Below are 23176 nucleotides of genomic sequence, written 5' to 3'. Positions count from 1 at the left end.
CTGGCTACCAAGGCCACTTTGGGCGGTTCATATGATCAGTTCCACCATCTTGCTTTTGTTTTTGTTGTTCAGTCGTTAAGTCGTGTCTGACTCTTCATGACCCCATGGACCAGAGCACACCAGGCCCTCCTGTCTTCCACTGCCTCCCGGAGTTGGGTCAAAGTCATGTTGGTAAATTCGATGACATTGTCCAACTATCTCATCTTCTGACGTCCCCTTCTCCTCTTGCCTTTACAATTTTCCAACATTAGGGTCTTTTCCAGGGAGTCTTCTCTTCTCATGAGATGGCCAAAGTATTGGAGCCTCAGCTTCAGGATCTGTCCTTCCAGTGAGCACTCAGAGTTGATTTCTTTCAAAATGGATAGGTTTGTTCTCTTTGCAGTCCAGGGGATCTCAAGAGTCTCCTCCTTCACCACAACTCAAAAGCATCAATTCTTCAGTGGTCAGCCCTCTTTATGGTCCAGCTCTCACTTCCATACATCACTACTGGAAAAACCATTTTTTGGCCTTTCTTACTCCTAGTTAATTTTATGTTCTTTTTTGTGTATGTATGCTGATGTTTAATTTTGATTTTCATATAGCTTATGTTCAGTCTTTTTAAATTATTGTCTGTTATGTTATTGTGTTGTAAATCATCTTGACTGCTGACATGGGTGTTATCAGCATTCAGTCTTCCCTGTGCTATGTAAAATTTGGCATTCTTCTGCTGGCAATACAGGCACAATATTCTGCAGCAATATTGGGCCATTTCCTGGGATTTTGAATTGTGAATACAAGAGCACATTCATGAGCTGGGTTTTTTTAAAGAATTGCATTTAAGAAAAAGGACAGAGTGTGGTGAGATGGACAGCAAAATTAAATGTTTGAAATGTAGGTTTAACTAACTGTTACTCTTTTTTTCTCTGTTTTACAGAGATATGACAGAGGTTGTCCATATTAAAGATAGGAAGGAAGCTATTCATGAATTAAAATATTCACCAGATGGAAATTTCCTTGCAGTTGGTTCCAATGACAGCTCTGTTGATATTTATGGTGTTGTTCAGCGGTACAAAAAAGTTGGGGAATGTGTGGGATCCTCCAGCTTCATAACTCATATGGACTGGTCATTGGACAGTAAACATGTGCAGACCAATGATGGCAGTGGAAAAAGGCTTTTTTACAGGATGCCTGGTATGATATATAATAAGTTGTATTGGAGTTTGTAAGAAGGTCCTTCTCCGCCGGGGGGGGGGGGCGCTAGTGGTGAAGGCGGGAAAAAGACTAGGAGGCTCATCTAAATTTTCATAAACATCGTTTTTATTACAAACAGTTTCCAACTCGCGTGAATCAAAAGGATCTTGTAACAGATGATCTGGTAACAGATTATATCACTTAGGACGAACAATTGGAGGAACATCCTGATCCCCTAATAGGGAGCCGGCCCAAACTTCTCGCGATCCGTCATCTGCCTTATGGGTGCGCTCCTCACTGCGCACACCGTGCCGCAGCATGGGTGGCGGGCCCAATTGCCCTCCAAAGGCCTCTTCTGAAACTCCGGGCCAGGACGAATCACCCGCCGCCCGCCTCCAGGGTAATTTAGGGGGAAAACAGATACCTTCCATTCTAGAGGCTCAATACCTCTGCCTCTAGCCCCTGTAGTTAATGGATCTGGGAGCAACCTGTCATTAGGTTGGGGAATCCTGGAGTCGCATCAGTCCCTTGGGTCTGGCCGAGAATGGGTTCTGTTTGCACCCCTCTATGCCTGGGTCTGTCTGGGTTGAGATCAGTCCGAGTTCTGAAGTTGTGCGCGCTTTCTCCCTCCTTTATCTCCTCCCACATAATTAAATCTAACTCCTCCCCTCCTTCTTCCACAAGACACACCTCCGCAGCTTTTTCAGTCACTATCTCCGTTTGATCCAACTCTATTAATGCCCCTTCCACACATCCTCCTTCCTCTACATCTTCTTTCCCACCAGAGGACGGCACACTGCCTTCAGCTCCTTCACACAATTATATCTGAGAATAAGAAGTAAGTCTGTCATATGACAGTATATTATAACACATCTTTAGAGAAACATCTGGTCATTGTAGCTAGTCATTTCCCTCCAAATTTTTCTTTTCAAGATTGACCCATCAAGCTGAGCATTCTTCAAAATATTAAATGAAGAGGAGAAAAAAATCAAAAGTTACTCAGATAATTCTCAAATCCTATAACAGCAGCAAGAAAGTTTTGAAACTGGCTAAAATATTAATAAGGTTTTATAATTTATTTATTCAAACAGTTCTATTTTATAAAATTAGTTTTATAAATTAAACATATTGGCTGGTAGCAGCAAAAGCTACTATGACAGCTTCCATTTTAAGTCTTTGTTTAGTAGCCTTGGAATTAACCCCATTGATTCTTTGGGATATATAGAAGATGTATACCAACTTTCCAAGAGTAGGAAAACACAGGAAGCTACTTTGTCCTGAGTCAGGCTTGGTCCATCAGTCCAGTATTGTTCACTCTGGCTGGCAACAGTGGTTCCCCAGGATTTTAGTCAGAGCTCTTTCCCAACCTTGTCTGATCATCCCTGGTATCCCAAGGTCCTCTCCCATCCAGGTATGGGGCAGGGGGTGATCTTGTTCATCTTTTGAAACTAGACAAAATTGCTGCATTCAGAATAGTGTGGTGGCCATGTCAGGCTTGTGATTTATATTTATCCTTCTCCACACTATAGTCACAGCTCTGTCAATCCTCTGAAGCAGGCTTGTACTGATGAAATAACCAGTTGCTAAAATGCTGCAGCATTTTATGTCCTGAAAACCTCAGGAAATGCACATAATTTATCAAAGGAAGAGATACAGTGATTGTCCTTATGAATAGCATGAATGGTTATTATTTCCTTTTTTTAATGTAGGTGGAAAAGAAGTGACAAACAAGGAAGAGTTAAAAGGTGTCCAGTGGGCTTCATGGACTTCAGTTTCAGGCCTTGAAGTTAATGGAATATGGCCTAAATATTCAGAGATCAGTGATATTAATGCTGTAGATGCAAACTTCATGGGCCAAGTGTTAGTTACAGCTGATGACTATGGAATAGTAAAACTGTTTAGGTATCCCTGTCTGAGAAGAGGTAACTTTTTAATGTATTCTTTAAATATAAACTCAAATAAACCTGGGGCAGTTCAGATATTATTTTCCCTTTCTCACAAAGTTGGGGAGTAAGACCACCCGGGGAAAGGAATGTGAAAGTGTAAAATCCTTGGCCAGTTGTGATTTCTGTCTAAAATAAAAGCTGAAAAGCAATTAATATAACACAGAGATTCTTAGTTTGTGTAGTTTGGTGCTCATTTCACATACTGAATTTTCCTGAAAATAAGACAGGGTCTTATATTAATTTTTGCTCCAAAAATACACTAGGGCTTATTTTCAGGGGATGGTTTTTTGTGTGTGTACAACAATCTACATTTATTCAAATACAGTCATGTCATCTTCTTGTTGCTGCGCAATGGTGGAGGGCAGGGTTTCACTTAACTGGGACTTATTTTTTGGGTAGGGCTTATGTAGGAAAAATACTAGAGCTTGTTTTCAGGTTAGGTCTTATTTTCGGAGAAACAGGGTAGTAGCATAAGAAAAAATAGTAAATTATATTGATATATTTTTCAGTCTCTTAAAACACTGGGGGTTCACTTACATGACTGTACTTTTCCTGCTGTTTCCATCTCACTGTATTTGCCTATGAAACCTGAAAAGTCAAGGAACTTTTTAAGAACAGTGTTGTTGAGTACATAGGGGGCTACAGCTGAAGTTGAGTGAGTGTATGTGTGTATAAGTTTCAGCAGAATTTGGATTCACTCGATTTAAAGCCAACACCTTTTTGAACTTTCAAGACACCACTGATAGAAGCTATTACACAGTAAAATTTTGTAAGATACTGAAATATAATTGTAAATATAATTGTTTTTACAGGGGCAAAGTTTAAAAAATATCTTGGTCATTCAGCACATGTAACTAATGTCAGATGGTCACATGATTATCAGTGGGTGATTTCTATTGGTGGGGCAGACCATTCTGTTTTCCAGTGGAAATTTGTTCCTGAAAGGAAGCTGAAGGATGCTCTTCACATAGCACCACAAGGTAAGTGAGCAACATTTTATTTAACATGAATTGGAGAATAATTTATTAGGAACTTGGTGCTGCTGCGGGTTAAACCGCAGAAGCCTCTGTGCTGCAAGGTCAGAAGACCAGCAGTCGTAAGATCGAATCCATGCAACAGAGTGAGCTCCCATCTCTTGTCCCAGCTCCTGCCAACCTAGCAGTTTGAAAACATGTAAATGCAAGTAAATAAATAGGTACCACCACAGTGGAAAGATAACGGTGTTCCATGTCTAGTCACGCTGGCCACGTGACCATGGAAACTGCCTACGGACAAACACTGGCTCTACAGCTTGGAGACGGGGATGAGCACTGTGCCCTAGAGTCGGACATGACTGGATTAAATGTCCTTATAATTGATGGAATTTCTGATCCTGTGTTGTGATGTTGGAGCTAGATGGTCCTTGCTGAATTAGAGCTTGTGAATGTATATTCAAGATGGGAGAAGAGAAACCGGACAACAAATCTAAGGCATACCAGTGATGTGCAGCTGAATGTGAAATCTCATGTTGCTGATTCTCAAATGGTTTCCGTAATAGTTTTAATATGTGAGGGTTGTGCATTATCTAACTTGTTATGTTTAGGTGTGTAGCAATGAAAAAGCCTCTGGTTAGTACGTAAGTCCAGTTGAACTCAGAGGCATTTTTGATCCACTGTCCTTAGGATGGTGCTCTGAGTATGTGTGTGTCTGTGTGTTTGAGAGAGAGAGAGCAAGTTATTTTTGACTAATGGCAACCCTCATATGGTTTTCAGTGTATGTGAAGAATTGTTTACTGTTGCCAACTTCAGTAAGATTCTCTGCCAACACTCACTCGTTTTCATCATGATGCTGTTACCTGTGTGACTGCAGTCCTATACACATGTATATGTGAATAAGTAAAATAAGGCTTCCAGTTTCATAGGTATATGCATTGTTCTTATTTAGGGGTCTTTTCCAGGGAGTCTTCTTTTCTCATGAGATGGCTAAAGTATTGGAGCCTTAGCTTCAGGGTCTGTCCTTCTAGTGAGCACTCGAGGTTGATTTCTTTCAGAATGGATAGATTTGTTCTCCTTGCAGTCCAGGGAACTCTCAAGAGTCTCTTCCAGCACCACAATTCAAAAGCATCTTCAGCCGTCAGCCTTCTTTATAGTCCAACTTTCACTTCCATACATCACTACTGGAAAAACCATAGCTTTGACTATGAGGAGCTTTGTAGGCAAGATGATGTCTCTGCTTTTTAAGATGCTATCTAGGATTGTCATTACTTTCCTCCCAAGAAGCAGGCGTCCTTTAATTTCGTGGCTGCTGTCACTATCTGCAGTGATCGTGGAGCCCAGGAAAGTAAAATCTGCCACTACCTCCATATATTCCCCTTCTATTTGCCACGAGGTGATGGGACTAGTGACCATTATCTTAGGTTTTTTGATGTTGAGCTTAAGACCATTTTTGTGCTCTCCTCTTTCACCCTCATTACGAGGTTCTTTAATTCCTCCTCACGTTCTGCCATCAGAGTGGTATCATCTGCATATCTGAGGTTATTGATATTTCTTCCGGCAATCTTAGTTCCGGTTTGGGATTCCTCCAGTCCAGCCTTTTGCATCATGTATTCTGCATATAAGTTAAATAAGCAGGGATACAATATACAGCCTTGTTGAGCTCCTTTCCCAATTTTGAACCATTCTGTTGTTCCATACCCAGTTCTAACTGCTGCTTCCTGTCCCATGTATAGATTTCTTAGGGGATAGATAAGGTGGTCAGGCACTTCCATTTCTTTAAGAACTTGCCATAGTTTACTGTGGTCCACACAGTCAAAGGCTGATGTTTTTCTGGAACTCTCTGGCTTTGTCTATAATCCAGCACATGTTAGCAATTTGGTCTCTAGTTCCTCTGCCCCTTCTAAATCCAGCTTGTATTTCTGGGAGTTCTCAGTCCACATACTACTGAAGCCTACCTTGGAGGATTTTGAGCATAACCTTTCTAGTGTGTGAAATGAGTGCAATTGTACGGTAGTTGGAGCCTTCTTTGGCACTGCCCTTCTTTAGGATTGGGATGTAGACTCATCTTTTCCAATCCTCTGGCCACTGCTGAGTTTTCCAAACTTGCTGCCATATTGAGTGTAGCACCTTAATAGCGTCATCTTTTAAGATTTTAAATTGTTCAACTGGAATGCCATCACTCCCACTGGCCTTGCTGTAAGCCATGCTTTCTAAGGTCCACTTGACTTCACTCTCCAGGAGTCTGGCTCCAGGTCAGGTTGTACGGGACATCCAGATCTTTCTAGTATAATTGCTCTGTGTATTCTTGCCACCTTTTCTTGATGTCCTCTGCTTCTGTGACGTCCCTACCATTTTTGTCTTTTATCATGTCCATCTTTGCACAAAATATTCCTTTAATATCTCCAGTTTTCTTGAACAGATCTCTGGTTTTTCCCTTTTTATTATTTTCCTCTCTTTTTTGCATTGTTAATTTAAGAAGGCCCTCTCGTTTCTTGTTATTCTTTGGAAGTCTGCATTCAATTTTCTGTAACTTTTCCTATCTCCCTTGCATTTTGTTTCCCTTCTCTTCTCTGCTATTTGTAAGGCCTCGTTGGACAGCCACTTTGCTTTCTTGCATTTCCTTTTCTTTAGGATGGTTTTTGTTGATGCCTCCTATACAATGTTATGAGCCTCCATCCATAGTTCTTCAGGCACTCCGTCCACCAAATCTAGTTCCTGAAATCTGTTCTTCACTTGCACTGTGTAAGGTATAGGCATAGGATAGTTCTAATTGATTTTATTTTCATTTTAGTGTTCCTAATATTTACTCTGATTTATTTTTTTAATCACAGAAAGCCTGGTTGACTCTAATAGTGAGGAATCAGATTCTGATCAATCTGATGTTCCAGAGCTGGACTCTGAAATTGAGCAAGAGACCCAAATCACATACCGTCGACAGGTATTGTCCTATATTATTAAAACATAAATGCAGTCAAGAAAGTCATTGTACTAATTCCCTTTGCCTTAATAAACTGTGAGTGTGTCTTGAACAGGGGTTCCCAACCTTGGGTCCTCAGATATTCTTGGACTAAAACTCCACTAGCTGTGTTGGCCAGGATTTCTGAGAGTCCAAGAACATCTGGGAATCTGAGGTTGGGAGCCTCTGGTCTAGAACGATGATACCTGAAGTCCTCAGGTAAGAAGTGTGACACAGCTGTAATTGGAAACAAAGTTGCAATAGCTGTTGACCAAGAGCCATAAACCCAATTATTCAGGGTATTTTAATTTATTGCTATGTGAATATTTTGTTCCTTGTTGTATGGAAGTTAAAAAAATTATAACAACAGTCAAAAACATTTTTATGTGGCTGCTAACTGGCTGTTTTAATGAATTTCAAGTAATGTTGCCAATTTATTCGCGAAGGCTTTCACGGCCAGGATGTAATGGTTGTTATGGGTTTTCCAGGCTCTTTGGCCATGTTCTGAAGGTTGTTCTTCCTAATGTTTCGCCAGTCCTCTGTAGCCGGCATCTTCAGAGGACAGACTCTGTCCTCTGAAGATGCCGGCCACAGAGACTGTCAGAACATTAGGAAGAACAACCTTCAGAACACGGCCAAAGAGCCCGGAAAACCCACAACAACCAATGTTGCCAATTGTTACATTATGCAATATCCATGTTTACACATATGTGGGAAGTGTGGGCATTTTTTTGTCTCTTTTGTCTTTGTGCTACAGTTGTTATATATCAGCAGAACTGTGAATAGTACCAATGTTCTCCCATCTTCCCAGTCAGTTTTACTTTTTGTAACTTCATTAAACTTTCAGTAAAACTTACCTCTGAAGTTAGTGGACGTTTTTAAAGAAATGCTCAGCACTATCCTGACAGTGGTGATTTTCATAAATTAAAACTTTCTTCTCCCATCCTGCAGCTGCAACATGGTGAAAGGAATTACATGACAGCTGCTGGACAGAAGGAGGTGTTTAATTTCTGAGAAATTGACCCTGCTTATGAAATAATCAATCTTCCATGCACATAGATGTGTGAACAGGGTAGTAGCTAATGTATAGAAGTTTATGTCAAATATTATTGCATCCATGCCCATGCTCATATAGAAAAGTAGATAAATTTGCCATAAATCTCTATTACTTAAAACAGTTTGGATTTTCAGATATGCACAATTACAGTGAAGCTTGTATTTTTTCCTAAGGTTTACAAAGAAGATCTACCTCACCTTAAAGAACAATGCAAAGAAAAACGGAAAACTGCAGCCTCAAAAAGGAGAGAACGGACTCCAATTAATAGTTTAAGACTACACTTTGTTCATGGGTATGTAAATCAGAATTTTGCCTAGAAGAAAGAAATCAGGCAAGCAAGCCTAAACATGGATTTGGATGCTTTAGGGCCAAACTAGATACGGCATTGGAAGATCCTTGACTCAAACCTCATGTTTCTTTAAAAGGGCAAAGTGGCTATAAATGCTACATATTGGTCTATGATTGCAATACTGGGAGAAGGGTATAATTAATTTCCCAAACACTATTTTTCCGAATCAGCACAACTCTACTGTTTTCATTGCAGTGGAAAGTATGAAAATATCTTAGTAGGAAAATACACGGTGCTTGTATATTTTTTCCTCCAACCAAATTGTTTTTATATGTAACATTTAGATAAGGAAAATGTTCAACATCTTAACTATTTACCATATCACCAATTGAACTGTTTTCATTGCCCCACCTATATTGACCTTTTATTTTAAAAGAAGATTCGGTCAAATATTTCCTAGTACAGTATCTAGTTTGCTGTTTAATTAATATATAAAGATTTAAACCTAAATAAAGCCCTAAATGGTCCGGGTCCAAGCAATCTCAAAAGCTGTATCTCCCATATGAGCTGGCTCAAGTGTTAAGATTACTGTGCTTTCAGTACTTATTTTTCTATTTTTGTGTTTTCCAATTCTCAGAGTGGCATTTTTAAAACTATTTGTATAATTCTTAGCTTTAATATTGCCTTTTAATTATGTAAGATACCTCTTTATACTCTTTTTTCTTAGCTTTAAATACTTTAATGAAGTTAACCACCATTTTCTACACACACACACACACACACACACACACACAGAGAGAGAGAGAGAGAGAGAGAGAGAGAGAGAGAGAGAGACGGGCTTTAGGTTTTTCTCCATTTGGTGCTAGCATTTGTTAGGGAGGATTAGTAAAACAATAGAGTTTGTATTTTTATTGAAATTGTAGATTAATGTTAGTTTATAATAACTTGCCTGAGAGAGTTAACACCGATTAATAGTATTTTGTGTCTCTGTGTACTAAACTCATAGTCTTCTGAAACATTCTTGTACCAGATACTAATTTTTTTAAAAAAAATTATTTTGAGTTCCAGGAAAGAAGTAAAAGGAGGCCACATGGTTGAGCTAAGAATTCTAAAAGGTTTTCTGTAATAGTCATAATCTTTCTTCCCCAAAACTCAACAGACATTGACATTTTTGTCACTGCAATGCTTTTTGCCTTTTACAATTGTTAGTTGAAAACAAATTATTGATGAGATCTAATTTAATCACATGTAATGTAAAAACTTAAAAATGTTTATTTGATTGTACTGTGTAGTGATGCATGTAGTCTTAATGCAGAACTGTTTTGTTAGTTACAGAGGCTATGACTGTCGGAGTAATTTATTTTATACCCAGACTGGTGAAATTGTGTACCATGTTGCAGCAGTGGGTGTAGTATACAATCGGCAGCAGAACACCCAGCGCTTTTATATGGGTCATGATGATGACATTCTGTGTCTTGCTATTCATCCTTTAAAGGACTATGTGGCAACAGGCCAGGTAGGATTAGTATTTGGGGAACTAGAATTCCAGTGTTATTTTAGTGGGTCTATGACTGAATATGTGTCATAGTATGTATCACTTAAAAGCATTTGATCGAAAAATGTTATGTAAGCTTGTAGTGATGCTGTATTGCATGTGTCATTACATTTTCCTGCAGGAAATGCCATGTTTTCTTTTGTAAAGAGGAGTAGCATATAGTAGTGTTGGAATTTCTCCATGTCATTGCTTATAATGTAGCTATATATGAAATAATGCTGAAGCAGGTGCATGTACATAGTCTTACAATATGTCAGTGCTTCCATTTGGACATCAGTACTGCTGTTAGCCAGTGGGCTACTTCCTCTGGTTTATTTTTATAAATGGAAGACATTTTTGTTTTGGTGAAGAAGTCTTGCTTATGGATGCTTCTACTGATGGAGGAGGAGGAGAAGCAACCCTATTTCCCCTCTGCATCTCTTACTACCTTTCATGCTCTTCTGGAAGTCAACCAATCATCTATTTTGAGGGGGCACAGCAGACTGTAAGGAGGAAGGGAATTACTTAAAATTGCCTCTCCCAGTAAAAGCTTAAAAGCCCTTGAACAAGTTGAATGACATAATTGGATACAGCCCAGTGTTTATAAAATACCTGAAGTGTACAGGAGTATTCAGAATCATAACTAGAAAGTACGTGATGCTAATAATGGCAAAATGTGATTTTGAATGTTTTATAGAAATACTTTAAAGCTAAAAAGGGTTCATTTAAAAGCAAAACAAGGAAGTACTTAAGATATTAAGTAGAAAGGAGGACAAACATTGGGAAAGCATATCTGGTGATATGACAGAGATAAGAATTTTGTTATAAGCATAGAGAGTATAATATCATGCTTTATAAAAAAAATTGCACACCAGCAGTGCCCCTTTTACTTCACCTGTTCATGATTATTAATAATATATTTTGTGATACTAAATGGATCTTGACAATATTAGGTTGAATACAGATATTCATTGTATATTAATGTAGACCACTTGAAATTAGTGGGAAGAATCCTCTTCATTGACTCCAAGCAGTTAGATTCCTTCAGAATTTGATTGCAGAGATTTGAGTATTTCCTTGTGCAAATGTAAGCAGTTTTGATTTCAGTGGAGCAATCTCCTGCTTCTTCAATTGGAAGACAAGAAGCTGTGGAGGTAGAATTTTACACTCCACCCAACATCAGCAGGATGCTGGTCATTGGGTCTACCCTGAGCATGATCAAACCTGAATCATACCATTTTTGTCTAATGTTTAAAAGTTAAAAACAATTCTGAAATCATTGACCAATTAAGCCTTATTTAAGGAGTTTATAAATCCAGTATCTTCAGCACCCTTAAAGGAGATGATATAACCACTATATTCTCTATCATCACTTTCTTTATGGACAGAGGAGGCGAGAAGCTTGTGTAGAATAGAAGTCCCTACTCATGTTTAGGGTTAACATATGTACAAGAATCCTGGAAAAATCTGGTTCTTGCTTACTTGCTGAGCCTATGTACAAGCAATGTGTGAAGAAAGTGATGACAGAGAAACTGTATTAACAGGAAACTGTATTAATTCACACCTGAAAAGGTCTTTAAACATGGAAATTTTCTCCAAAAATTATTGTTGTTGTATGTCGTCAAGTTGCTTACATTATGGTGACCTACGAAGCAGTTGCCTTTGAAAGGTCTTGTCATTTATAGTCCTGTTCAGCTCTTGCAAGCCAGGGCCATGGTTTTAAAACTTGCAAGAATTGGATTTCTTTAGAAGAAATTAGCTGGATTTAAGCAGAATCCCAGTACTTACGATCTCTGCTTCATATTATGGCATCTAGTAAAAAGTGGTAAAGGCAAGTCTGAAAACATACCTGCAGACTTTTCAGATCTGTTGATAGAACTTGATAATATAGGTAGAATTGACTTAAGATATTAAGTAGAAAGAAGGACAAACATTGGGAAAGCATATCTGGTGATATGACAGAGATAAGAATTTTGTTATAAGCACAGAGAGTACTGAATTTAGGCTAAAATCAAAGACTGCTAGTGTGACCCAGCAAGTATATACTAAAATGTAAATAAGGACTAGGTATGACAAAGAGATCTTCTGTAGGTTTACTTATGGTTGTATATATAAAGCTAACAACTGGAAGAGGATAGAACTCATTACTCTATTTTTAATCATATTTTCTGTGAAGATCAAGATCCAATTATGTGCTTTGGAATCCAATGGACTTTCTTCTTTACCACTCCTGTCCTCCTTTGTGTCAAAGACTTTGTTATAGAGAGTTTCCTAGACTTCCAGAACGGAACTGTTATGTTATGTGGGGGAGAGATGGACTGTAGGAGGAGGGTGTGTGTGTACTACTAATTCAGCTGGAAATAGACGATTCAGCAGAAGTGTACCACAGAATCCTGGTCATTGTATCCAGATCTGGAGAGTGTTATAAACATTTGAAAGAAAAGTGAAAACTGAAATATGTTATTGTTGTTGTTTTTGTTAGTCCACTTGGGTTTTCATTTTAACAATGATGTAATTTTATATTTAAGTTAAAATTATTTTGAAATATGCCTATATTCATACAGGAATTAATGAGTTTAATCTTTTTTGTTTGAGGTTGGTCGGGATTGCTCTATCCATGTTTGGGATACAGAGACAATCAAGCCACTGTCAGTGTTAAAGGGCTATCACCAATATGGTGTTTGTGCTGTTGACTTTTCAGGTATTTATGACCAGTCATTTATTTAAATTTAAAAAAATTTCAAATGTGATACAGCATGCTTGATCTATTTTGAGTATTTCTCTTTAACACTGGTAGATGTACAACTGAATATTTTGCTCTTATGTGTAATGAGAATCAGATATTTAAAAGCTATCCTTTAACACCTTATAATTGTGCTTTTGCTGTTGTACAGTCACACCTGCACCTACACATCAGTCAATCATGAAAGACAACAATAAACCATTAGATTTATGTGATGTACTTTCTCTTCAGCTACAAACCTATGAGAGCATGAACATTTTGTTCTATGATCTCCACTACAATATTTTCATTGCTTTCTTGATGGATGTGTTTAATACATTCTTTCTGATTGGAATCCACAACTTTTATTTTCAGTACCTTTGTAATATGTTGTGGCTATCATAAGAATAGTATTACTTGGCAGACCACTGCCAAGCGGGTTGAGGCAAGTCAATAATAGCTCCCTGCAAAATGAAGATATCAAGATCAGAACAGACAGTGTTCCCCAGGCACATGCTGATTTTTATACTGTCATATATTTTCAAATTGTGATAGCTTTCTGTATTCAAATCCAGTGAACCTTCTTCTTTGATTAGGAGCAAGAGTTCTAGAAATTCTGGCTAAATTTCTTGTCAACTTCTTATGTTCAGTTCAGTTTATTAATACAGTCAATAACCATCTCTTTCATGAGATTTACGAGTGTTACAATAGGTTAAAATATTTGAATTATTAGATAACTAGACAAGATGAACTTAAATGATATAAATTTATTTTAAGTTACCTGTTACAGATTAAAATAGATATTGTTAAAAATTTTAAATGTTGCATAGAATATATTTATGGCTCTTACACACAACTGCAACAAACAAACAAACAAACATGCACAAAGAGCTATAGACTGCACAAGCTTCCCAACAACATCAATATGAAAGCTGCCAAGAAAACAGCTAAGCAAAGGAAAAATAAATTTAGCACTTAATTTTTAGTAAAATCAGCAAGAAAACATTCCATATTAGCTCTTTATGTAGATTGAACTGGATAGCTTAATGGTTTAGGTATCTGGCTGTGGAGCCAGAAGTTGGGAGTTCAATTCTCCATTTATTTAGTTATTTAATTAATTAAATTGAAAAGCTCCAAAAACATCCTCTCATTTACACCCTTCTTAGGAGTTGTAAACTAAAGGCCACAACTTTAGTAAATAAATAACTTCCTTATTGAGTCATTCCACCTCATGTTTGATATTTTTTCCCCTATTGCCTTCCACTCTTCCTAGCATTGTTGTCTTTTCCAGTCAATCTTGTCTTCTCATGATACAATATTATTGTGTATAATAGCCTCAATTTAATCATCTTAGTTTCTAGTAAGAGTTTAGTCTTCATTTACTTTAATCATAATTGTATGCCCTCAGGTCAAGTCTGACATATGGTGACTGTTTCCAAGGTTTTCTAGGTGGAGAGTAGTTGTAAGTGGTTCTCTTCTTCTGAGGACATCTTTGGGTTGTGCACTTGCCAAGGGCTACACAGGTTGGCTCTTCTTTTGGGAACTCCCAGTTTTTGGCTCCACAATCAGTTACCTAACTCACTTCTTCCTGGTGGTCAATTGTATCCATAAAGCTGTCCCTGAACACAATATTTTGATTTTTTTTTCCTGGTGGCTTTTTCTGCTGTCCAAATTTTACATCCATACATAGAACTCAGGAATGTTATAGTATGGATTATAGACTTGCTGCCTTGTCATGGCGAAGGGGCTTGAGTAACTCAGAGAAGCTATGGGCTATGCCGTGCAGGGACACCCAAGACGGACAGGACATAGTGGAGAGTTCCGACTAAACGCAATCCACCTGGAGTAGGAAATGGCAAGCCACTCCAGTATCTTTGCCAAGAATGCCCCTTGATCAGAAACAAAAGGCTAAAAGATATGACACTGGAAGATGGGCCCCTCAGGTCAGAAGGCGTCCAACATGCTACTGAGGAAGAGTGGAGGACAAGTACAAGTAGCTCCAGAGCTAATGAAGTGGTTGGGCCAAAGCCGAGAGGATGCTCAGCTGTGGACACGCCTGGAAGTGAAAGGAAAATCCAATGCTGCAAAGAAAAATACTGCATAGGAACCTGGAATGTAAGAAGGTGTGATGGCAAGAGGAGAAGGGGACGACCGAGGATGAGATGGCTGGACAGTGACTGCGAAGCAACCAACATGAACCTGACACAACTCCGGGAGGCAGTAGAAGACAGGAGGGCCTGGCGTGTTCTGGTCTATGGGGTCACGAAGAGTCGGACACGACTAAACGACTGAACACACACACACACACTCTATACATCTGTACATTTAAGGCTGAACCTGGACAAGATGGAAGTCCTGAGGGTGGGTAGCCCAGACATCGGTGGTTTGGGAAACTCCCTCACTTTTTGGGGGGGTGACTCTCACCACAAAGACTGAGGTTCACAGCTTGGGGGTACATATTGATCCAGTGCTTACCATGGAAACCCAGGTAGCGTTAGTGGTCCGCACCGCCTACTTAGATCTTTGGTGGATTGCCCAGCTGGGTCCCTATCTTGATATCAGGGCCCTCACCACTTTGGTTCATATGCTTGTCTCGAGATTAGACTACTGTAATGCGCTCTGTGTGGGGCTACCTTTGAGACTGATGCGGAAGATTCAAATGGTGCAGAATGCGGCAGCCAGATTTCTTACTAGGGTGAGAAAACATCAACATATCTCCCCCACTCTGGCGACATTGCATTGGCTACCTGTTCATTTTTGCATTCATTTCAAAGTATTAATGATGACATGTAAAGCCCTAAATGGTTTGGGACCTCAATATCTGGCGGAACGCTTTCTCCCACCTAGATCTACCTGTATCACTCACTTTAGGCAGGAGGGGTGGCTGAGGGGCTTAATGCCAAGGGAGGCCTGAAGAGAAAGAACAAGGAATTGGGCCTTCTTGGCAGTGGCCCCTCAGCTCTGGAACAATCTCTTCCCCCTCCCCCCGAAATTTGTCTGGCTCGCTTGCTGGGCGTTTTTAAGAGCCGACGTAAGACCTGGCTTTTAAGACAGGCCTTCCCTCATATTGATACCTAACTTATTTTGCCATCCTCTAGTGTATTAATATTGTTGTTTTATTTTATTTTAATATTGTTGTTAGCCGCCCAGAGCAGACTTCGGTCTAAATGGGCGGGATATAAATTAAATAACTAACTAACTAAATAAATAAATTTAAGGATCCCTTCTTGCTCCTTTATTGCTGCCCTTCCAGATCCTCACACTTCAATATAATTTAATAATAATCTTAGAACACCAGAGCTGGAAGGGACTCTATGGATCATCAAGTCCAGCCCCTGTCAAGGAGGATCAGGGAGGAATCGAACTGCCAACGAAACCACCTAGCTATCCAGCAGTTCTCATATAATATAATATAATATAATATAATATAATATAATATAATATAATATAATATAATATAATATAATATAATGTGCTTGTCTACTGTTTAAATATTCTTCATTACAATTTAATCACAGTCTGTTCCCAAGGAAAAGTAATCCAAGAGTTTCAGTACCTTTTTATCCAGAAAAAAAGCACTGCTTGTTGGCATATACTTGTTACAGTTTTGATATGTCTTTGTATCTTGAAATAGCTCTATTGGTATTCTAGTGATTGATATTATTCAGTCAGATTGTGCATTATAGCCCTTGACTGCTTGTGTTATATCTTGCCTCACTGTAACAGCCATACTGTTTCTTCTAAATTTATTATTTCCACAGTAAAACTCGTTACAGTTATCTGATGGAAAATGCCTTATTTCTGTTTAGTTCTACCACAACTAATATGGCAACATTTAGATAGATGTTCTTTTTACAGCTGATGGAAAACGGCTAACCTCAGTTGGAATAGATGACAATCATACTATTGTTCTCTGGGACTGGAGAAAAGGAGAGAAGCTTTCAGCAGCAAGGTAGAAGTTAATTATATATTGGAAGAAAAGAAATAAAACTGTATTATATTGATTTTTTTTTGGTTCGAGACACTTACTCAATAAATGTTTGCATGTATTGCATTGCTTCATCCTTTCTATTACATTTGCAGAAAAAAATAGAACATAAACTCAAGCTTTTGAAAATTAAATTGATCTTTTTTTTTGTTTTCCTGTTTTTCTTATTTCATGGAATTATCTCTAAGTACTTCAGAAGACATTGACCAGAATCCTGTCGCTTGAGGCAGTAACACAAGGACAGTTGTGCAAGCGATCTTCCCTGTTTCCTAGGCTGTAGTTGTTGTGTACCTGGCTTTTTCTTGATTGCACATTGTGCATCCAGTTCACCTCCTAGTGGTTAAGTGGAGATTGACTTGTGTGTACAGAAAGATTCAGTAGGATTGTGACTCCTTGGGTGTTGCGTGAAGATCTTGTTTTCTCTTAACTTTGTTGCCTTTGATAAAAACGTCTTTCCATATCAAACTAAAAATATTTGGTATTTTATTCTAGGGGGAGCAAAGACAAGATCTTTGTTGTTAAGATTAATCCCTTCATGCCTGATAAACTCATTACAGCTGGAATTAAACACATGAAATTCTGGCGAAGAGCAGGTAAAAATAGTAAAACATTGCTGTATTATTTGGAAAAAACATCCTAATTATCATTCATCAGAATATGCAATGGCTGAACAAGGATGCCCGATTCTGTGGACATTTGTGTTACAGATAAATCATATAAAAATATTACCATATGTTTTATAGGTAGAGGAAGTAAAAACAAATAATCAGTTAAATGTAATTCATTGGATTAAAATGTATAATGGGTTTGATTTTGAAATTGTTCTGCATGGTCTTTTAGAAGATTATGTTCAGTGGATGTGTAGTAATTTTTTGTCTCCTCCCCCTTTAACTTAAGGAGGTGGTCTGATTGGAAAAAAGGGCTATGTGGGTCCTATGGGGAAGATTGATACAATGATGTGTGCCGTTTATGGCTGGACAGAAGAGATGGCCTTCTCCGGAACATCAACTGGAGATGTGTGTATATGGAGAGATCTGTTCCTTGTAAAGACTGTAAAAGCACATGATGGCCCAGTGTTCAGTATGCATGCACTAGAAAAAGTGAGTGATGAATACTAGTTGAATACAAATGATAATGCTTTTGTTCAAAATTGCTTTAAGAATGCTTAAGAGTTTTGGCAAGCCTCAGGGTGCCTTTCTTTCTTTCTTTCTTTCTTTCTTTCTTTCTTTCTTTCTTTCTTTCTTTCTTTCTTTCTTTCTTTCTTTCTTTCTTTCTTTCTTTCTTTCTTTCTTTCTTTCTTTCTTTCTTTCTTTCTCAAATTTAACTTTCTATGAACAGGTTTGGCAAATGCATCTTAGTAACATTGTTGATGGGAAGCAATCATAAAATGATATGTAAGGCAGGCCCATTCACATTTGCAGGGTTCAAGCGAAACTGTAAAAAACTGATAAATATTTCACAAGCAAATAGTGCCATTTTTTTCTTTAGGTTCTCACAAATATTTGATGCTTGCTAATTTTATCCTAAAGAAATGACTTTTCTTTAAATGCAGGTATGAGCAAAATAAAACATGTAGCATCCCAGGGGCTTAAAAGGGGCCTTAACACCCTATAATTTTGTTTTATTTTATTTAGTTGTTTGGTTTTGTTCAAAATGTCCTCTTATGTCATTTAGAAGGCAAGCATATACCCTGTTTCCCCAAAAATAAGACCTAGTTTGAAAATAAGCCCTAGTATGATTTTTCAGGATGCTCATAATATAAACCCTACCCCCCCCCAAATAACCGCCAGTTAAGTGAAACCCTGCCCTCCACTATTGTGCAGAAACCAGAAGAAGATGACATGATTGTATTAGAGTAAATGTAGATTGTTGTACATGAAAAAAATAAAACAACCCCTGAAAATAAGCTCTAATGTGCTTTTGGAGCAAAAATTAATATAAGACCCTCTCTTATTTTCAGGGAAACATGGTATTTGCCTGTTTTCGGCCCATAGCATTCTAGGGTCTCCCTATTTTTACTTTTTTTCAGAGGCCACTAAAACTTATGAGAAGCTTCATCTGAACTATGCATCTGGGAATATTTTTTTCTTTGTGCTTTGGAAAAATATTCTTATTGCTACATGTCTTGATGTTTAGGGGCAATTTAAGCATCAGAGAATCACAGAGCTGCACTCATGCTACTGTAGCTGGTGCCGCCGTCGTACTTAGCGTTGGTTTATTAACCTCACTATCAGTGTTTGAAATAGCTTTATTCTATACAGAAAAAGGTTAGTTAGTGAACCAGCTTTATTTAATGCGTCAGCTTATTACAGTGATTTTGATTTTCAAAGCATCCATGATAGTTTATGAATTGAAAAATGAACTAAAAAAATAAAATCTTATATGAGGTGCAGAGTTCCTGTTTTTTCATTTGAATTAAGGAAATGTACAAATAACTTTATTATTTGACAAATCAATCAATAAATTCATTATTTAGTACTATTTATTCATTGAAAAGTAATTTGAAAAGTTAATTAGCTTTGGCAGTATTTTTCCCACTTTGGCCCCGATCATTGGGAGTGCAGCTCCCAAGATAGCAGCCAAGCTGGGCAACAGGCCTCATGCTGAAGTTGCACAACTCTCTTGTAATGCCTAAGGATGTGGCAAGCCTGAGGTCAAACATTATTAGAATAGGGCTAAACATTATATAAATGTATCTGCCAAAACATGTTGTTTATTTTTGCTTGCTTGTTTGTTTTGGATGCTACCCTATAATAGAAAACTCCCTAGAACTAATGGTATGGTCCTTTGAATCTCCTGTGATTTACTGGAGTATGATTGTAATAGGAGTGTCTTTTATAGGTGTGGAAATCAGCAGGTTTGATTATCAGTGCTTAAGCCTATATAAATTTATCTTTGATGTTCACAGTTCTCTTGAATTCAGTCCAGTTTACATTCAGCATATTCAGTGGTGACAGTTACAGAAATCGTCTTTAAAGGTGCAGAAGTGGGACAAAAGACAAACAAACTGAAGTGAAGCGAAGCACTGATGTTGGCAATACAGTACAATTGTTTTCCTATTTTCTAATGTTTTCTATTTATTTGTTTTCTAATTTTTAAGGGATTTGTGACTGGAGGCAAAGATGGAATTGTGGCTCTTTGGGATGACACCTTTGAACGGTGTCTCAAAACATATGCAATCAAAAGAGCTGCCTTGGCTCCTGGCTCCAAAGGTAATTTGAAGATCTATTTACTTAATTTGTAGTGCATCGATTTTAGCTTACAGTGCAGACCTTTCATAAAAACAAGGAAAGAAGATGATTTCAGATTAGAACAGTTCATTTAGACCTTGCAGTAATCATCAGATAAAAGGTCAAGAATGGAGAAGAAAAATTCCTTATGTGTCTACTCATGTATTTCTATTACACATGAACAGCAGAATAATAAATGCACCAGTGAGCAACAATGATGCAGTTTTACTTATAAACATAATTTGATTGCCTTTAATACTGAATTCTTATATATTAATATTCCCTGTTTAGGTCTCCTTTTAGAAGATAACCCTTCTATCCGTGCCATATCTTTAGGACATGGTCATATTTTAGTAGGGACAAAAAATGGTGAAATACTAGAAGTGGATAAAAGTGGGCCAGTAACTTTGCTGGTTCAGGTAAGTGTAAATATTAACTAGAAACTTCTGATTTGTAAAAAAAATACTTTAGATTTTGAAGTATTAAAACATGCTTTTAGAATAGTACTTCACCCTCAGTAATATAAAATACCAGCAAATAAAGATAAGTATGATAAGCTTGTGACTGTGTATACACATAATTTAATTTAATATGATTTGATTTTATATGATTTAATTTAATGTAGTCAATTAGGCTTATATCTCACTTTTCATAAACTCCCAGGAACAATATTAAAATAGAGTACACAATATAACACAGTAAAATAGAGTACATTTGTCCACTTGATAAATTGTCCAGGTGTGTCTGACTCTAGGGGGCAGTTCTCATCCTGGTTTCCAAGCCATAGAGCCAGTGTTTGTCCATAGACAGTTTCCATGGTCATGTGGCCAGCATGACTAGACACGGAACATTGTGACCTTCCCACCATGGTGGCACCTATTTATCTACTCACATTTATATGGTTTTGAACTGCTAGGTTGGCAGGAGCTGGGACAAACAACGTTGCGTGGAATTGAACTGCTGATCTTTCAGCCTTGCAGCCCAGGGGCTTTGCGGTTTAACCTGCAGCGCCACCATGTCCCTAATAGAGTACATCACAAAACAGTATTAGTAAAATAAATAACTGTTTGAGAGATGGAAGCACATATACAGGTGAGATCCAGTCACCTCCCATCATCTTAGAACTGCAGAGCTGGAAGGGACCCTATGGATCATGGAGTCTAGCCCTTGTCAAGAAGGCCCGGTGGGAAACTGAACTCCCACCCTCTGGCTCCCCATAAAGGTAAAGCTAAACCAATGGGTCTCATCTTAGTGTCAAAAAGCTAGTCAAATTAGAAAAAGTATATCTCTTGTAGTAAAACAGTTGGAGTGCTAAATTAGGATTAGTGAAACCAAGCTTCAGATTTCAGTTGGCTGTGGAACTTGGAGCCATCACTCTCTCTGAGCCTCACTGCCTTTGGGGTGATGTTGTAAAAATAAAAATATGTTCAACCCTAAAATGAAGGATAGAATGCAATTAGCATTCCCCCCTCAAGGAACATTAACAGTGAAACAAATTACTCTGTTTCTCCATAGCGGGTACATGTCTCTCAAGTCTCAAGACAATGGAGGAGGGCTTGGGGGCTGATTTGAGCAGGTGAAAAATTGTGAGGGAAAGGGGAAATTCTGTTATGTGAGCACAATTCCACTTTGGCAATGTTGGGTATACTCCATGATCATTGCCAGTATGACTGATCCGGTTTTCTTCTTCCTTCTTTCCTGTATTTTAAAAAATAACTTCTTTATTCTGTTTTGTAATATAGCAAATGAAATTGAATCTGTTTCTGCAGGGTCATATGGAAGGAGAAGTTTGGGGTTTAGCTACTCACCCTCATTTACCTATTTGTGCCACTGTCAGTGATGATAAAACCTTAAGAATATGGGATCTCTCTCCAAGCCATTGCATGCTAGCTGTTCGGAAACTGAAGAAGGGTAAGATTTAGTTTGTTTGTTTGTTTACCTAATCTTATAGAGATTTTTATGTTTACAGTAATTAAATTCTAATAGACTTAAATAGACAACTGTTGGTTTGTCAGCTTTTCGGACAGAAACAAGTTCAAAAGACTTAAAAAAATTTAAATGTTGTAGGTAAACGGTACTGAGTTTGAGATGCAGTTTGCCTTGGAGGAGAGAATGGGTAAATGCCAGACTGAAAACATTAACTGTTTTACTGTTATTGTATAAGAATGTGTCAAGCAGCAAATAACACATGCTTCAAAGAAATAACACCAGGAATATGTTTTAGTGAAGGAATGTGTATGTTATTATAATTTTAAAGAGTTCTATTCTGTACCTTAGAGGAGTTTCCAGAATGGTAACAGTTGTTGTTACTGAATAGCAAAATTGTTTCCTTCCATTTGAAGCTGTCAAGCAAGAAGAGATGGTAGTCCCAGGATGTAAAATGGGTATCAATACTTTATTCAAAGATAAGCCCAACACGTTTCGGCTATTGCACTTTTAGCCTTCTTCAGGGGCTATAATATAATAAATAAAACAGAAAGAGCACATATATGAGCTACTCATTTGACTGGGACAACATATAAGACATTTTAGAAAACATTTTGTGCTAGCATTAATGCATTAATATAATTGTAATAGTTTACATTAAGTGTTAAAAGTGATTTACAGGAAGAGTAACAATTATTTATGAGTAAACCTAAGAAGTCAGGTTACATACCACTGATATTATGCTTATGTAGAATTTGTCTCTGAGGATATTTTGTGGACAATCTCTCACTCCTTTTTGGATAAATGGTGCCCTGCCGGCAGAAGAACAGTTTTATAAATAAAAGACTACACAGCTGTGTACAAGGTCGAACTAGCATGTTAGCCTTCCTTGGCTAATTACCCTTCGAAAATTACCCTTTGAAAATGAGGGAAATAATATGAAACTACAGCAAGGGAATATAGTTTGTATCATCACTGAGACCAGAAGGAGATAAAGAATTTAACCTTAAAATCCAGTCAGTTTCTTTTTTAAGAAAAGCCTTTTCATTATGTATGAGGACAACTTCTAGGATCCAGAATTTTAGATCTCTTTCTTAATGGTTATGCTGAATAAAGTGACTTACAAGGTGTGGGAAGCTTCTGCCCAGGGCTGCTAGCTGTTATCTGTTTTCAGTGAGAGCAAACTCTCCTGGCAGAGAAGTCACAGCTGCCAGCAGGCGGGGTAATTTATTCATTCTGCCTTTTCCGTTAGAGTTAGAGCATAAGTTCAAAGACTTTCTCCGGCCAATCCTAAGTGGTGATTAGGTAACTAGTGTCCTATCTGAATTCTTTCAATATTCTGTGTAATTGTGCTATGTTAATGAAAAGAGTTCTCAGGGCATCT

The 23176-nt window shown here is 37.9% G+C and overlaps 1 protein-coding gene across 16 annotated transcripts in view; it reads left to right on the top strand.

Annotated features, from left to right (window-relative positions):
- The window catches only part of EML5 (EMAP like 5), a 108083-nt gene that overhangs the window by 37460 nt on the left and 47447 nt on the right, over positions 1–23176 (top strand). For 15 of the 16 annotated variants that reach the window (XR_013540786.1, XR_013540785.1, XR_013540787.1 and 12 more), the window contains 13 exons: positions 914–1170; positions 2880–3092; positions 3929–4096; positions 6922–7028; positions 8277–8395; positions 9722–9908; positions 12522–12627; positions 16507–16600; positions 17129–17229; positions 17534–17736; positions 19737–19848; positions 20158–20285; positions 21636–21777. Coding sequence is in view for 7 of the 16 variants with exons in the window: in XM_072986532.2 (XP_072842633.2) it covers positions 914–1170; positions 2880–3092; positions 3929–4096; positions 6922–7028; positions 8277–8395; positions 9722–9908; positions 12522–12627; positions 16507–16600; positions 17129–17229; positions 17534–17736; positions 19737–19848; positions 20158–20285; positions 21636–21777 (1937 nt within the window). In the remaining 9 variants the exon portion in view is untranslated. The remainder of the gene's footprint in view (positions 1–913; positions 1171–2879; positions 3093–3928; positions 4097–6921; positions 7029–8276; positions 8396–9721; positions 9909–12521; positions 12628–16506; positions 16601–17128; positions 17230–17533; positions 17737–19736; positions 19849–20157; positions 20286–21635; positions 21778–23176) is intronic. The other variant, XM_072986531.2, reaches the window with a different exon arrangement.

Source organism: Pogona vitticeps, chromosome 1, assembly GCF_051106095.1.
Source record: "Pogona vitticeps strain Pit_001003342236 chromosome 1, PviZW2.1, whole genome shotgun sequence".
NCBI classification, from domain to species: Eukaryota; Metazoa; Chordata; class Lepidosauria; order Squamata; family Agamidae; genus Pogona; species Pogona vitticeps.
The sequence above is the reverse complement of the archived record's forward strand: the minus strand, read 5'-3'. Positions and strand labels throughout refer to the sequence as shown.